At 42.6% G+C, this 15,565-nt stretch overlaps 1 protein-coding gene across 1 annotated transcript in view; it reads right to left on the bottom strand.

Annotated features, from left to right (window-relative positions):
* The window catches only part of LOC136863664 (E3 ubiquitin-protein ligase Rnf220), a 160,578-nt gene that overhangs the window by 55,226 nt on the left and 89,787 nt on the right, over nt 1-15,565 (bottom strand). Inside the window, exons 5-7 of the mRNA XM_068226030.1 lie at nt 5,371-5,523; nt 4,658-4,787; nt 4,217-4,403 (exon numbers count right to left, since the gene is read on the bottom strand). Coding sequence (XP_068082131.1) covers nt 4,217-4,403; nt 4,658-4,787; nt 5,371-5,523 — 470 coding nt within the window. The remainder of the gene's footprint in view (nt 1-4,216; nt 4,404-4,657; nt 4,788-5,370; nt 5,524-15,565) is intronic.

The raw sequence follows: 15,565 nt of genomic DNA on the forward strand, positions 1-15,565 counted from the left end.
TATCGTTTTAGTTTCACAAACGCGATATCGCATGGTTTGAAATTATATCACACTTCACAATCAAATTTACAAGTAATTCACTGATAACTGTTAGTCTGCATTACGACGACTCAATATCCCGATGTCGCCGAACTGACACAAGAACTCGACCGAACAGATAGATGAAAACACAATCCGAATATTTAATCCATTTGGTCACTGACGGCTAAGTATCCATGTCACTGCTCTATCTTCAACTGACTGACCGACTGACCAACTGTGGCCTCACTCTCCAAATGACTATACATCGACCAAGGTTCTATCCAACTGACTGTTCACCATTCGTCTCAATGACCGACTCACTGAGAGTCAACTACCATCTGACTACAACACTCCATGGCAAGCCTCTCCTTCCAACTGAACTGCCGCTATAGGATACTCCTCTATATAAAGACACTAGTTGTCACACCCACGTCACCCCTAAAAGAGTACATGACATCACACCCACCCAGCTCTAAAGCGTTACAGAATGTGATGAAATAGCCTCAGGCAAAGTGGGAACTCCTGGAATTATCTCATGCTGCTAAATGCATACAATGACAGAGCGATGACTCGTCCGTTTCTGTATCAGTATTGCACCATACAGTATGTTATAATGCTTTAAAAGTAGTATCATAAATAATATATCCATACCTGATATTAGGCAGTAAGTCTCACTCTACATTATTTTGATGCTAACATACACATATATATATATACATAATAAATTAAATACAATAAAGCAAGCGATAATTAATTAATACATAGCGAAATCAGATTATAGAATTGAATCTAATAATAATAATAATAATAATAATAATAATCGTCATCATCATCATCATCATCATCATCATCATACAGATATAATAATACAGAAATATATTTGTAACGGGATTTGAACCATTACAATACATACATACATACATACATACATACATACATACATACATACATACATACATACATACATACATACATCAAATTTTGAACAAACAAACCCCCAAACCCCATGGCGCAACAGCCCCAAACGGCCATGGCCTAACAAGCGACCGCTGCTCAGCCCAAAGGCCTACAGATTATGAGGTGTCGTGGGGTCAGCACAACGAATCCTCTCGGCCGTTATTCTTGGCTTTCTAGACCGGGGCCGCCATCTCACCGTCAGATAGCTCCTCAATTGTAATCACGTAGGCTGAGGACCTCGAACCAGCCCTCAGATGCCGGTAAAAATCCCTGACCTTTTTTTTTTAAGTTGCTTTACGTCGCACCGACACAGATAGGTCTTATGGCGACGATGGGACAGGAAAGGGCTAGGAGTGAAAAGGAAGCGTCCGTGGCCTTAATTAAGGTACAGCTTGCTTGGTGTGAAAATGGGAAACCACGGAAAACCATCTTCAGAGCTGCCAACAAGGGGGTTCGAACCCACTATCTCCCGAATACTGGATACTGGCCGCACTTAAGCGACTGCAGCCGGAATCGAACCCGGAGCCTCCGGGTAAGAGGCAAGCACGGTACCCCTACACCGCGGGGCCGGCTCGAATTTTGAACAGGTATCCGATAATTAAAGACGATGTACATATTTTTAACAAGATTCTGCAACAGTAGATGCCACTCGGGATTCCTTGGAATCAGTACCGAAAATTATTATTAATGTTAATGGTTTTACGTACCACTAACTACATTTACGACTTTCGGAGACACCAAGGTGTCGGAGGTTTTCCCACAGCTCTTTTACTTGCCGATAAATCTACCGACACGAGGCTAGCATGTATGAGGACCTTCACATGTCATCGGATTGAGCCGGGACCGAACCAGCCAATTTGGGCTCAGAAGTCAGCGCTATACCGTCTGAATTACACAGCCCGGCTCTGAACAATACGCAGTTATATATAAAACTATTATATCACTATTAGATATAAAATTTCAATGACCGGGCGAGTTGGCTGTACCTTAATTAAGGGTACGGTCGGTTTCTTCCCACTACTTCGCCTTTTCTATCCCATTTTCGCCATAAAACCTATCTGTGCTGGTACAATGTAAAGCCACTTGTAAAAGAAATTCAGAATTACAACATACTGTATGCTCATTAAAATAATTTAGTGCAGACACTCGCCTAATCAAAAGTTTAAGTTTCTGCAGCAAATGACGACATGGAAACGAAACCGATGAAAATTGTATTATCACGTTCGTAATCGTCCGAGGGTAACACAGGCCTATATGTTTGCAGTTTCTTTCTTAATAATACTTTAAATACAATAAATAAAACAGCAGACTTTTCTTTGTCTATTCTTACTGTATTACTGAAATATATTCCCCTTCTTTCGTCGCTCTGATCAACCCTTACAATAGGTACCTTCCCGCAGTTCGGGGCAGTACAATGCATGTCACTGATAACACAATAATAAACAACCTACTGTTGAAATACCTGACTATAAGTACATATTGCAGAACGCGATCCCTACTAATCAGCTGCTCTCTGAATGATGAACTTCAACTCATTCCTAGTAGTGTTGGCTACTGAATGCATGATTCGAAGCAGTGTATCGATTCATTCAAGTGTCCGAGTGAATCGATTCACAGGAACGGCGAGCTTACGGCACACGATTCAGCTTACTCCCAGCGGACAGTGCTGAGTGGCGCACTCACTGGACGTTGGGGAGCCGAGCTTCCGCTGCAGCGAGACAGTGAATCATGGCACATCGAAAGAATCGTGAACGAGCGCGGCTCAGCGAGACACAAGATACACACGGCTCCTTATCGGCTCACTGGACACGCGGCGGAGAGCCGAGCTTCCGCTGTAGCGAGACATACAGTGAGCCATGGCACACCGAAAGAATAGTGAACGAGCACGGCTCAGTGAGACACAAGATACACGGTTCCTTATCGGCACACTGGACAGTTGGACACTGGCTGAGAGCCGAGCTTCCGCTGCAGCGAGACATACAGTGAGCCATGGTACAACACATTGAAAGAATCGTATGCTATAATGGCCTCTCGAGCTCAGCTCATTTGAAAATAATACCCATTTGCAATCACTGTCCTCTTCTTACAGGGAGGTTTACATAATAGATGGATTTATTTGCAGTGTTAAAAAGGTAGTCAAAACATAATTCTGAAATAGCTAGTAAGTAGGTAGGCTATTAGGTTATACTATTTATTCGTTTAATGAATCTTAGTATTATAACTTAGTTGACATTTGACAATTAAACTGTACTCTAGCCTGCCCTATGACTATGAGTCATGCTCATGACCACTCAAAAGTACCCGTTTTATGTTGGGAAGAACGGCTCAGTATTCTCTCAGTTCATGTCACATCGTTGCACAAGACTTCAATCATATGTGGACAGAAACTATAATGAACCATCGGGCTACTGTACATCTCGAGTAGCCTATACAAAATATGACAATTTAAAAAAATTCTCACCTGATAGAAAAATACATATTTTCAAAAATGACTGAGCGAGTTGTCGTGCGGTTAGTATCGCGTAGCTATGCGCTTGCATTCGGGGGATGGTGGGTTCGAATCCCACCGTCGGCAGATGTTAAGATGGTTTTCCGTAGTTTCCCCATTTTCACACCAGGAAATGCTGGGACTGTACCTTAATTCGGGCCATGGCTGCTACCTTCCTAATCCTAACCTTTCCCACCCTGCGTCGCCGGAAACCTTCGATGTATTAGAGTAACTAGCATTTTTTGCTAAGAAAGGAATTCATAGTATGAAGACCAGATGGCAGCTGTGAGCACTGAATGCTGTTGCTGCTGTCTTACCAGCACATACTACACGGATGCAGTAGGAGCGGTGACAAATGTGCCGTGAATCGGATCACTGTATCGATTCAGTAACGTGAACGGAATCAAATGAATCGATTCAGTAAAATGAATCGAATGTCCCATCACTAATTCCTAGGTACTTGGCCTGTAGAGTAGCGCAGCTGGTTAGGAGCCCGTCTTCTTGCGCTCTGCGTGCGGAGTGGAAAAATACTGATATAGCCTAGTCGGATGTCACTATATGCTAGGGACTCACGACAGAAGAATTTTAGAGGAAGATTTCTTGTATTCCTATATCTTTAAAAATCGATGGCAGTGATTGAGCGTAAAGTACGCAGTGTCGTCAACACGATGATCTCCATCATCAATTATAAGTACTCATACTAATGTATCGAACTGAAAGTTAAAACATTGGCTAGCAATTCAGGCCTACCTTATGATTGCTTCCCGAAGAGCATCTCGTTCCTTTGCTTCACGGGGGCCGTCAGCACTAGTCATAATTACGTCAGCTTCGGAATATTGTGGCGGGCCGTACGTAGCTGTGTCATCGCCGTCTACGACGAGGTCTACATCCTCGTCCACAGGACTTCGTCGACTACTGGAAGTCGCTAGCCCTGCTGCTTAAATTATAAAAGAAAAACAACAAAATCAATTTCTCGATAACATATGATTTCACAGACTTTTAGGACTCAAGCGTGAATGACATTTGTAAACAAACATTATTAATCACATAAACTGCCATTTGTAATACCAGAGCCGATGTAGGTGTGAAGCAGGGAGTAAAAATGCACAAAAGAGGAGGATTCTTATAAAATAATCCAAGAAATCCGTCCGAATAATTATGGTCCTAAGCCTGTACTCTTAAGATATTCACCTGCGAAACCGCCGACAAGCAACGTAGTGGCGCGTATCCGCCGCTGGCCCGCCCATTCGTACTCTTCGAACATTTCGGTGTCCCCTTCTACGTCTACATTGATGTCATCTTCGTCATTTGTGCCACCATGCTAAAAAGAAAACAAAAAGAAATTATGTATATTAAATAACCTCAAGAAAAATATTCTCTGGGAGAATTGGAGACCATTCAAGTATAACGAAACGCAAACTAGTTTACAGTCGCACATTTATGCAGACATTCATAGTTAGTACTTACAAGAACACAGGGATCACACTCTCAATGCCTCTAGTCCCTAAAATAAGTAGAGTAAGAAGGACGTATAACGAGAGTTACAATATTACGAAGGACGAAAAATATGAAGCGAGAGAGTTCTACTTTATTGAAACAAACTTCAATTCACTTTTTCACGCGAGTTCTTGCTTACTGAACTCTTCTCCTATATTTTAATAACATGAACTAGGAGATCAGGTACTTCCTAAACGGTGGATACCAAAGAAGAAATAAACACCAAATTACCGTTTGGTTGTTTTCAGGGGGGAAATAAAACATTACGGATGCTAAAAGTTGCGTTGCATTATACTTGAACGGTCCTGAATTAAGTAAAACGCAAGAGTGAAGTATTTATATATGACAAATGAAACCATCACTGCCATTCGAAGAATGCATTAATTTCCTTGAATGGACTTACTTACCTTTCGTAAGCACACCTCCACATGAGCATTAAGTTCTTCTACACTCCCTTGCATACGTTCACTGCACACAGGACAAGTCGCCTCATCAGCTTTTCTTTTCCTATTCTTTATTCTGAGTCTACCTTGTCTATTCGCCTTAATTCTCTGGTAAGTCTGAAAAAGAAAGAAGAAGAATGAAGATCAGCATATAATTATACATAATTTTTCAAATCTCGAACAACACTGAAATCAGTAGAACACACTACTGTACAGAAGTTGTGCTCTTTCTAGTAGCGTGATCAGATATCCAACAATTTGAAAATAATTTATGACAGAATTAAATTTGTTTCCTATGTTTCAGTTCAGAATAAAAATCTCGGAGAGATAGATCATTTCAATTATTTAGGATATGTATTACCACAAGATGGTGGCATATTAGACTAAGTAAAATTGAATCGAGGTGCAGCAAAGAAAATCCAGTGAGTTCGCCGTTGCGATCAACGGTATTCTGTAACAAAGAAGTCCCGGACGAAACTGTCTTTGCAACAGTCTATGTTCAGACCAACTTAGCTTACGGGAATAAAGGTTGAAAGGATTTCGGTTATCTTATTAATTAGTAAGAAGTAACAGACATAAACGTAACGAGAATGATTGCAGGTACAAACATGTAGGAACAATGGCTGGAGGTTTTTATTTGCTATTTGTTTAACGTCGCACTAACACATCGAAGGTTTTCGGCGATGGAAGGATGCGAGGGGGCTTGGATTGGAAAGGTAGCGGCCGTGTCCTTAATTATGGTATACGCCCAGCATTTGCTTGGTGTGAAAATGGGAAACCACGGAAAACCATCTTCAGGGCTGCCGATGGTGGGATTAGAACCCATTATCTCCCTAATGCAAGCTCGCAGTTGCGCAACCCTAACCGCGCGGCCAACTCACTCGGTAATGACAGGAGGGTACTCTGAATTAGGAGGTAACGGCTAAGTTAGGAATAAACTCGATGGATGAAGATGTTCGCATAACCAGCTTCGGCGGTGGGATTATGTGAGGCGAATGAAGGAAGAGAGGTTACCCAGGAGGACAATGGTCTCGGTCATGGAGGGTTAAGAAGAGTAGAGGGAGACCAAGGCGAAGACGGTTAGAAGCAGTCTTTAATGATTTAACTAATAGAGATGTGGAGCTAAACGAGGCAGAGACCTCGCAGGAAACAGACGATTGTTGCGACGCTCATTTCATTCACACAAGCTTGCAGACTGAACACCGAAAGGCATAATAGTCTATACTGAAGTGTGTATGTATGTATGTTTCAGTTCACATCAACAGCCTTTAATTAATCTGTGATGTCGGAGTACTTTTCACATGCTTAGTGCTTGGCTGAGAGATACAGGGGAAGGGACAGGGGTCTAGAGACGGGTGGAAGGCAGCAAGTCACTTCTGTCACACAGCCAGTAAGGGGCTATGACAAGAACGACTCAGTATAGAGAAGAGGTGCTCACGCTGGGTATTCCGTCCCGCGGGCGCCAAGCACTGTAAGTAGGGATGGGTGAAGCCTGGAATCGAGAGTGTCGACTCCATCGAATCCGAACACCGGGCTCGGTTCGCATGAAGTCTCGCGACTCCAAGTTAACCTGATACGCATTGCGGGGCCGCATGGTCGTTTCGCACGAAGCCTCGCGACTCCAAGCTAACTTGACTCTCGCTGCAGGGCCGCTAACATGTCGAAGCGCGGAAAACAACATGAAATATCATGCATGTTTCTGCTCATTTTCCCATTGGTTTTTTAAAGAGTATTGTATAATGAAGTACGGTATCGTTAACGGAGACGACGAGCGTAATGGTGTATTTGAAATGAAATAAAACGTTGTGATAGTACATATATCACACCCCCGTACTGTATTTAGAATTGAGAGATATTATTGTCAGTATTCGAACTATTATTATTATTATTATTATTATTATTATTATTATTATTATTATTATTATTATTATTATTATCAGTATTTCAGTTGTATATTTTGTCATTAATTTTGTAAGATGGGAGGTCTCCATATGTGGTATGAGTAATAAGAGTTGTATAAAATTATGGGAAAATCATTGTTATCATTACTCAGGTAATTCGTATGACTCATGTGTATGTCCCAAAGTCTGTTGAGGTGGACTTGTTATTGTAGTCGGAAACTTCCGAAGACTCATGTGAAACACCCGACTCCGTTGATGGTGTTACTGTCTTGGGGCCAGGAAGAGATTCGAGGCGTGGTCCTGACATGAGGATCTACTCACGATTGACTGGCCAGGATCAATCTAGGCGGATCATGTGAGAGGAAGGGGAAAGCTGATGTCTATTTAGGCATGTGATGATACGGCGAGGGGCAATGGTACACTTACAACTTCTGATACGGTACTGGAGTGACACTGCTGCACTATACTGGACTGGATTTCAAACGTTTCGTGGAATGTAGTCTTTTTATGTTTGTGGAACGTGGCTGACCTACAAACTGTGGAGTGCTTAGGCACTGGGTTTTGTATTACTTTTTGGCGAACTGGTATTATATATTGGTGAAAGCTATCTCAGACTTTCCATAATTTATGTTCAGGAACGACAAGCGTTGTGTTGTTCAAGTGGATATATCTTTAGAACAAGTGTTACAGTCAGTGAACACAGTATTATGAGGTACAGCATCTGGGTGATATAAGTGCCGATTATGAGAACCGGCAAGTCGTGTTGTAAATATGGAGTCTTCCAGTAATATTTTGTGTGCGTATTATATGTATATTTTGGTGTGTTGATGAGGTGCTTATGCACGGATTTTATTGAGAATATAGTCAGTTATTTTAGAATCAGTGGAGTTATTGATAAACCTAGGTGCAGTTCCTACTCATTTAGTCGTTTTCAGAAGGTTGGGTAAGGCCTGAAGCAGATGTACCATTACGCAGCATTATGTACATGCTCTGCAAGCTAATGAATGATAATGAATTATCATGCTTATCTAAATTCTAGGAATCCATTTTGGTGAACACTGGCGCCCATACTACGGACATTTCGATTAATGAATTTTATTAATTTAATTTTTTCAATATTTTATTAAGTTTTGAGTAATTTTATTTATGACATGTTATTATTATTAACAACGAGTTTCAACGTGAGAAGTCAAAGTATCGGCATTGCAGACCACGGGCATTTAATTTCACGTCTTTATTTGTCGTGATCAGGAAACTGATAAACAAATATCGACAGTAAATCATTATGAATTGCACATGAAAGACGAAAACAAATCTAATATGGGTAAAGCCACTAACGTAATTCGAATATAGATGAAACTATTAAAAATAAACACTGTGAACGAAGCGATAACCAACAACGCCAATGTTGTCTCCCATACATGTTGATGGCTAGCCTATACAGTGTGACAATGAGCACTGAATAATATTCGACCCACAAAAGACGTCTCACGAGTGAACTATACCGATAATGCCCGTATATAATTCGCGCATGTTTCACCGTCATCACGAAAGCTGAGATACAGGTAAAAGTCCCTGACCTAGCCGGAATCGATCCCGGGGCCTCCATAGATGCGGAGGCGGCTTATATGATGCACAATAATTGGTAAAATATTTGTTGTAAAATCATATTCTAAACACTCGCCTTTTCTCTGTTTTACGTCATTATTATCGTCATCATCATCGTCGTCGCCAAAATAGACCTACAACATTAACAATAACGATGATAATAACCCGAAACAATATTTAATGTTTGCTGGCTAATAATCATCATGTATTCATCGTTATCACAAGTTATCAAGGGAGGAACGTGGAACAATAATTCCAAGCAGTTCCGAAAACAGTTGTTAGACGGCGTTAGTGCATCAGTGGAGTCGACACTGGAGTCGAGTGTGTCGGTTCCCGAGGCAGCAGCAGTCTCGACTCTTAGCGAATCCGTTCGCAACCCTTCCCTACTGTAAGTGGACGGGCTGGCAGGCGATGAGCGCAGCGTATGCTATTATCCAACCACAGTGACGTTGTGGGTACGTCACAGGCCGTGAAGTTTGGGCGAAGTTCTCCCAGTCACTCTCGATCACTGCGGCGATACCCGAGTGTGAAATGAAGGCAGAACGTAATGAAAGAAAGAGGGCAGAAATCCACGCCATTTTCAATTTACGTTGTAAGAAGTAAGTTATTTACGTTCATTGCAGTTTATGTACACTGAGTGACAGAGCAAATGCAACACCAAGAAGGAGTGGTTCGAAAGGGATGAAAGTTGGGGAAAAAACAGAGACGGCACGGACGAATAATTGATGTTTATTTCAAACCGATATGCAGGTTACACAATGCGCACGGCATCGACTCAGTAGGATGTAGGACCACCGCGAGCGGCGATTCACGCAGAAACACGTCGAGGTACAGAGTCAATAAGAGTGCGGATGGTGTCCTGAGGGATGGTTCTCCATTCTCTGTCAACCATTTGCCACAGTTGGTCGTCCGTACGAGGCTGGGGCAGAGTTTGCAACCGGCGTCCAATGAGATCCCACACGTGTTCGATTGGTGAGAGATCCGGAGAGTACGCTGGCCATGGAAGCATCTGTACACCTCGTAGAGCCTGTTGGGAGATGCGAGCAGTGTGTGGGCGGGCATTATCCTGCTGAAACAGAGCATTGGGCAGCCCCTGAAGGTACGGGAGTGCCACCGGCCGCAGCACATGCTGCACGTAGCGGTGGGCATTTAACGTGCCTTGAATACGCACTAGAAGTGACGTGGAATCATACGCAATAGCGCCCCAAACCATGATGCCGTGTTGTCCAGCGGTAGGGCGCTCCACAGTTACTGCCGGATTTGACCTTTCTCCACGCCGACGCCACACTCGTCTGCGGTGACTATCACTGACAGAACAGAAGCGTGACTCATCGGAGAACACGACGTTCCGCCATTCCCTCATCCAAGTCGCTCTAGCCCGGCACCATGCCAGGCGTGCACGTCTATGCTGTGGAGTCAATGGTAGTCTTCTGAGCGGACGCCGAGAGTGCAGGCCTCCTTCAACCAATCGACGGGAAATTGTTCTGGTCGATATTGGAACAGCCAGGGTGTCTTGCACATGCTGAAGAATGGCGGTTGACGTGGCGTGCGGGGCTGCCACCGCTTGGCGGCGGATGCGCCGATCCTCGCGTGCTGACGTCACTCGGGCTGCGCCTGGACCCCTCGCACGTGCCACATGTCCCTGCGCCAACCATCTTCGCCACACGCGCTGCACCGTGGACACATCCCTATGGGTATCGGCTGCGATTTGACGAAGCGACCAACCTGCCCTTCTCAGCCCGATCACCATACCCCTCGTAAAGTCGTCTGTCTGCTGGAAATGCCTCCGTTGACGGCGGCCTGGCATTCTTAGCTATACACGTGTCCTGTGGCACACGACAACACGTTCTACAATGACTGTCGGCTGAGAAATCACGGTACGAAGTGGGCCATTCGCCAACGCCGTATCCCATTTATCGTTCGCTACGTGCGCAGCACAGCGGCGCATTTCACATCATGAGCATACCTCAGTGACGTCAGTCTACCCTGCAATTGGCATAAAGTTCTGACCACTCCTTCTTGGTGTTGCATTTGCTCTGTCAGTCAGTGTATTTTGACCATATACAATAAAGTGTTAGGACTACGACCTCAAATATTTTTATAATGTACGTAATTAATTACAATGTTCACTATTAAATTTTAAGAGGTGCTTTAGGTGGATAAGCCCTGGCTTGTGGTTGTGTGGGTTTAAATTATCTGATAAACTCACCAACAATCCAATTATGCTTACCGCGAATAACATCAGTTAGATTACTTATTTGAAGGAATGATGCATATATATCTGGTAGATATATTTACATTGGATAAAAAGTATCGATGTCCTCACTCGTGATGAAACCCCTTTTTTTCTAATTTGCTTTACGTCGCACCGACACAGAGGTCTTATGGCGGCGATGGGATAGGAAAGTTCTAGGAGTGGGAAGGAAGCGGCCGTGGCCTTAATTAAGGTACGGCCCCAGCATTTGCCTGGTGTGAAAATGGGAAACCACGGCAAACCACTATTTCCCGGATGCAAGCCTACAGCTGCGCGCCCTTAACCGCACAGCCAACTCACCCGGTGATGATGAAACTCTCTCTCGCCATTTAGAGCTTGGCTAATATCATCGGACGCCTGTTAAATTTTAAATACTCTTTTCAGAAATTCAGTGAACAGAGAAAGTCACACAATAATACAACACTGTCTAAAAATAGGAAACGTGTATAATTTTCAAAAATATTTTTTTTTTAAACGTACATCAATGGAATAGAACGTAAACGTATTACATTGTGGTAAGTTGCCTTGTTTTCTACCATTTAAAAAATATATAAAAGTGCCTTTCCGCAAGGCGAGTGAAACGGCCTCTGACGTAAGCGGTGCGCTGTGACGTCACGATCCAGTACCGCATGCAGCTCTACCAGCCATTGTGCATCAGCCGTTACTAAAAGCCGATTGTTTATTATTCGTGATCGCGAATAACTTCAAAATGACAGAAGAAAGGTTCAAAACAGCACAGTCAGACAAGCTACCATGAGTAGATGTCATCATTCTTGAAAAATAGTGACTTTTGTGGCCGCAGAAATTCGCGGATAAAAAGCAAGTTTGTAAGTGGCATCTTTTATATACCTGCAATGTACTGTAACTCATAGTATTAGGATAACAACGAACCTGGATAGAAATCACATCACTTTCAACATTTCCTTCTAGACTGATTCCCCTATTAAAGAATAACATTACATTTTCAGGCTTTCAGCATTAGTAAAGTAAACAATCGGATTTCAGCACTAACATAAACATATAGGTAGCATTATAGTACTAGTCCGCCTCTGTGGTGTAGTGGTTAATATGATTAGCTGCCACCCCCGAGGCCCGGTTTCGATTTCCGGCTCTGCCATGAAAGTTGAAAACAAGTAGTACGAGAACTGGAACGGGGTCTAATCAGCCTCGGGAGGTCAACTGAGTAGAAGGGTTTCGGATCCCACCTCAGCCATCCTCGAAGTGGTTTTTCGTATTTTCCCACTTCTCCTCCAGGCACCTAAGGCTACGGCCGTTTCCCTCCCTCTTCCTTGTCTATCCCTTCCGATCTTCCCATCCTCCAACAAGGCCCCTGTTGAGCATAGCAGGTGAGGCCGCCTGGGCGAGGTAATGGCCCTCCTCACCAGTTGTATCACCATACCCAAAGTCTCACGCTCCAGGACACTGCCCTTGAAGCGGTATAGGTGAAATCCCTCGCTGAGTCCGAGGGAAAAACCAACCCTGAAAGATGAATTGATTAAGAAAGGAAGAAAGAAGGAAAGAAAGAGTACTATAGGTCTATGATCTATCATTCCCGAAAAAATATATATTTATGGTTGGGGCAACCGGCCTACCCACTTCTGGGGCCCATGAAAGAGAAACATTAAATATCTTGGTGGAGGGAAAAAGTTAAACATGATAAAGATAAATATTACTTCATCTAGTTTTCACAAGTCGGGCTGAATGGTTCAGACTGTTGAGGTGCTGGCCTTCTGACACCAACTTGGCAGGTTCGATCCTGGTTCAGTCCGGTGGTAGTTGAAGGTGCTCAAATACGTCAGCCTCGTGTCGGTAGATTTACTGGCACGTAAATGAACTCCTGCAGGACTAAATTCCTGCACATCGGCGTCTCCGAAAAGCGCAGAAGTAGTTAGCAGGGCGTAAAACCAATAACATTAATTACATTTGGCTTTTAACAAGCTGAGCATATCACGCAGGAAAAGTGTCTTGGTGACATTTTAGTCGTTCAATACAGGAATGTCTTTGGGTGCCGAGACATTTACTTTTGTTGTTGTTGCTTTACGTCGCACCGTTACAGATAGGTCTTATGGCGACGATGGGACAGGAAGCGGCCGTGGCTTTAATTAAGGTACAGCTCCAGCATTTGCCTGGTGTGAAAATGGGAAACCATGGAAAACCAACTTCGGGGCTGCCGAGAGTGGGGTTCGAACCCACTATCTCCCGGATGCGAGCTCATAGCTGCGCGCTTCTTACCGCACGGCGCCAGGTATTTTTACCCTTCGGTTTATTTACTTGGCTTGTATAACCTATAACTTTGGCTAAGTTGGATAATATTTTAAACACCATCATCACTATTTTCACCTGTGTGCAATTATGTTATTTATTTCATTAATATTATAATTATTATAATTGAGCATTGTTAACTTGTAAGACCCCGACAGACAAGCATTGGTTTTGTGTAGAGATATACATTCGTTAAATTCACGTTGTTTTCTTTCACGATGTACACGCCTATTTTTTGTTATATTATAGAGTATTTAGCTATAGCCTAAATTTCCTTACAAATGTAAGCTCTTCAATAAAGACATAAATAACTGTCGCATGCCAAGATAAACGGGTATAATTAGAGCTGTCAATATGGTTCATAACCCCTTTGATTTATTACCTTGACATGGATCACCCAAAACATAGGTTAGGTTAGGAGAATACTTTAATAATAAGCATTAATTAATGCACTCTTTATTACGTTCGTATTCCAAGATGTAATTGAAGCATTTAATTAAAGCATCATACATTAAAATTTAAAGCTTTACCACTAGAACAGCTGACATGGAAAAGTGATTGAAAATTCAAACAAATTACGTTCAAATGATTTTCAAAAAAATAAACTGTAGACTTTTCCGATATATCACCAGCATTTCTCCGGCTCGCCAAAATACATTTCTCCCTAGTTTTAGCGTCTTTGGAACATTTATAAACAATTTGTTTGGGATGGTATGCGATGTGCTATTGCACATCGGAACTATACGCCATTTATAAGTTTTCTGCTCACTGTCTGCGCAGGATTCATTTTAAGTCTAAAATATACCACTCAGATTATTATCCAATGTATGGACCTCGAATTTAACTATACCAGACACTAACATAAAGTAAAAATACGCCAAGTATATCCTGCTCCTCACAGCACACTATGTGTTATTTCCCCTGCTAATTCAGTCAACCTGTACGATGACGTCAAATGAGATCCTGCGTCACGTGACATTTTCGTACTTTAATTTAGATTTTGTCATGTTTGGAGTTATTATTTGTACATTCTGATCACATTTTTGAATTCTGCATTAAATTTTTAATCAGATTAGCATCATTTTAATTAAAACCCCGGATCATGCATGTTCCCTATTATGCAATTTTATTACATTTTGTTTAATGAATAACAGGAATTTTTACTTTAAAAAGTGGAAATACTGTCATGCCCATCCGTGGAATTGTAAATCGTAGCGCGTACAGTTAAACACTGTAGCTTTGTAGATTTTAACAAAAAAATATATATAACGTGTCAGTTTTTTTGACTGAATAAATATAAGAAAATAAAACTGACTGTTTGTACCGAGCGCAGTATAAATCAATCCGGAATGTCTTGAAAAGGTCAGGGTTTTTTTTTGTTGCGATTACAGCGCTTTGTTTTAAATACTGCACCCCAATCAGAATTTGCTGAGTAGTGGAGGAGAGCTTTGTAATCACAAGTGAACGTCAATGCTCCCTCCCTTCCCTGCAAAGTGCGTTCGCTCTCTCGCTTCACTGTGACGTATGATTGTTACGTAAGCGGCCCGCACTTACGTCACGCCAGCACGACCGCACTGGGCTAGCCTCAACGGGCGCCCAGTTGGGCACCTCTGGTATAGAGTATTGGTTTACAGATGGTAACTTAAAACCGATTTGCGTAAACTGTCTACAGAAGAATACCGTAGGAGCTTACGTTTGTTTACTCGTACCATTTTGCAATCTGTGTAGGAAGCACTGATTCATTTGACAAAAAGCAAAAGCAAAGCAAAGTCATCTCTGTACAGGATATGAAGGCCCTTGGGAGGAGTGGAAGGTAAAGACTTCCACTATCCGTAACCGCGGCACTTGTTGGGGTAGAGTGGTTACCACTACACCCGGTCGCCTTTGCCCCCAGGAATTAACTTGGTACTCATTTTTGAGTGAACCTCAGGACCATTTCACCTGCGGATGTGGACACCTCGTTTCTTAAATTTTTCGACTTCCTGGCGGGGAATCGAACCCACGTACTTCCGGGTGAACTGAGCACGCCTTTAACGCCTCGGACAGGTTAGCCCCTGATTCATTTGACAAGTATCAATAAATAGCTCTTAACAAATATTTATGTGCACACAGTAAGACTATTACTTAAAAAGGC

Source organism: Anabrus simplex, chromosome 2 (assembly GCF_040414725.1).
Source record: "Anabrus simplex isolate iqAnaSimp1 chromosome 2, ASM4041472v1, whole genome shotgun sequence".
NCBI lineage: Eukaryota > Metazoa > Arthropoda > Insecta > Orthoptera > Tettigoniidae > Anabrus > Anabrus simplex.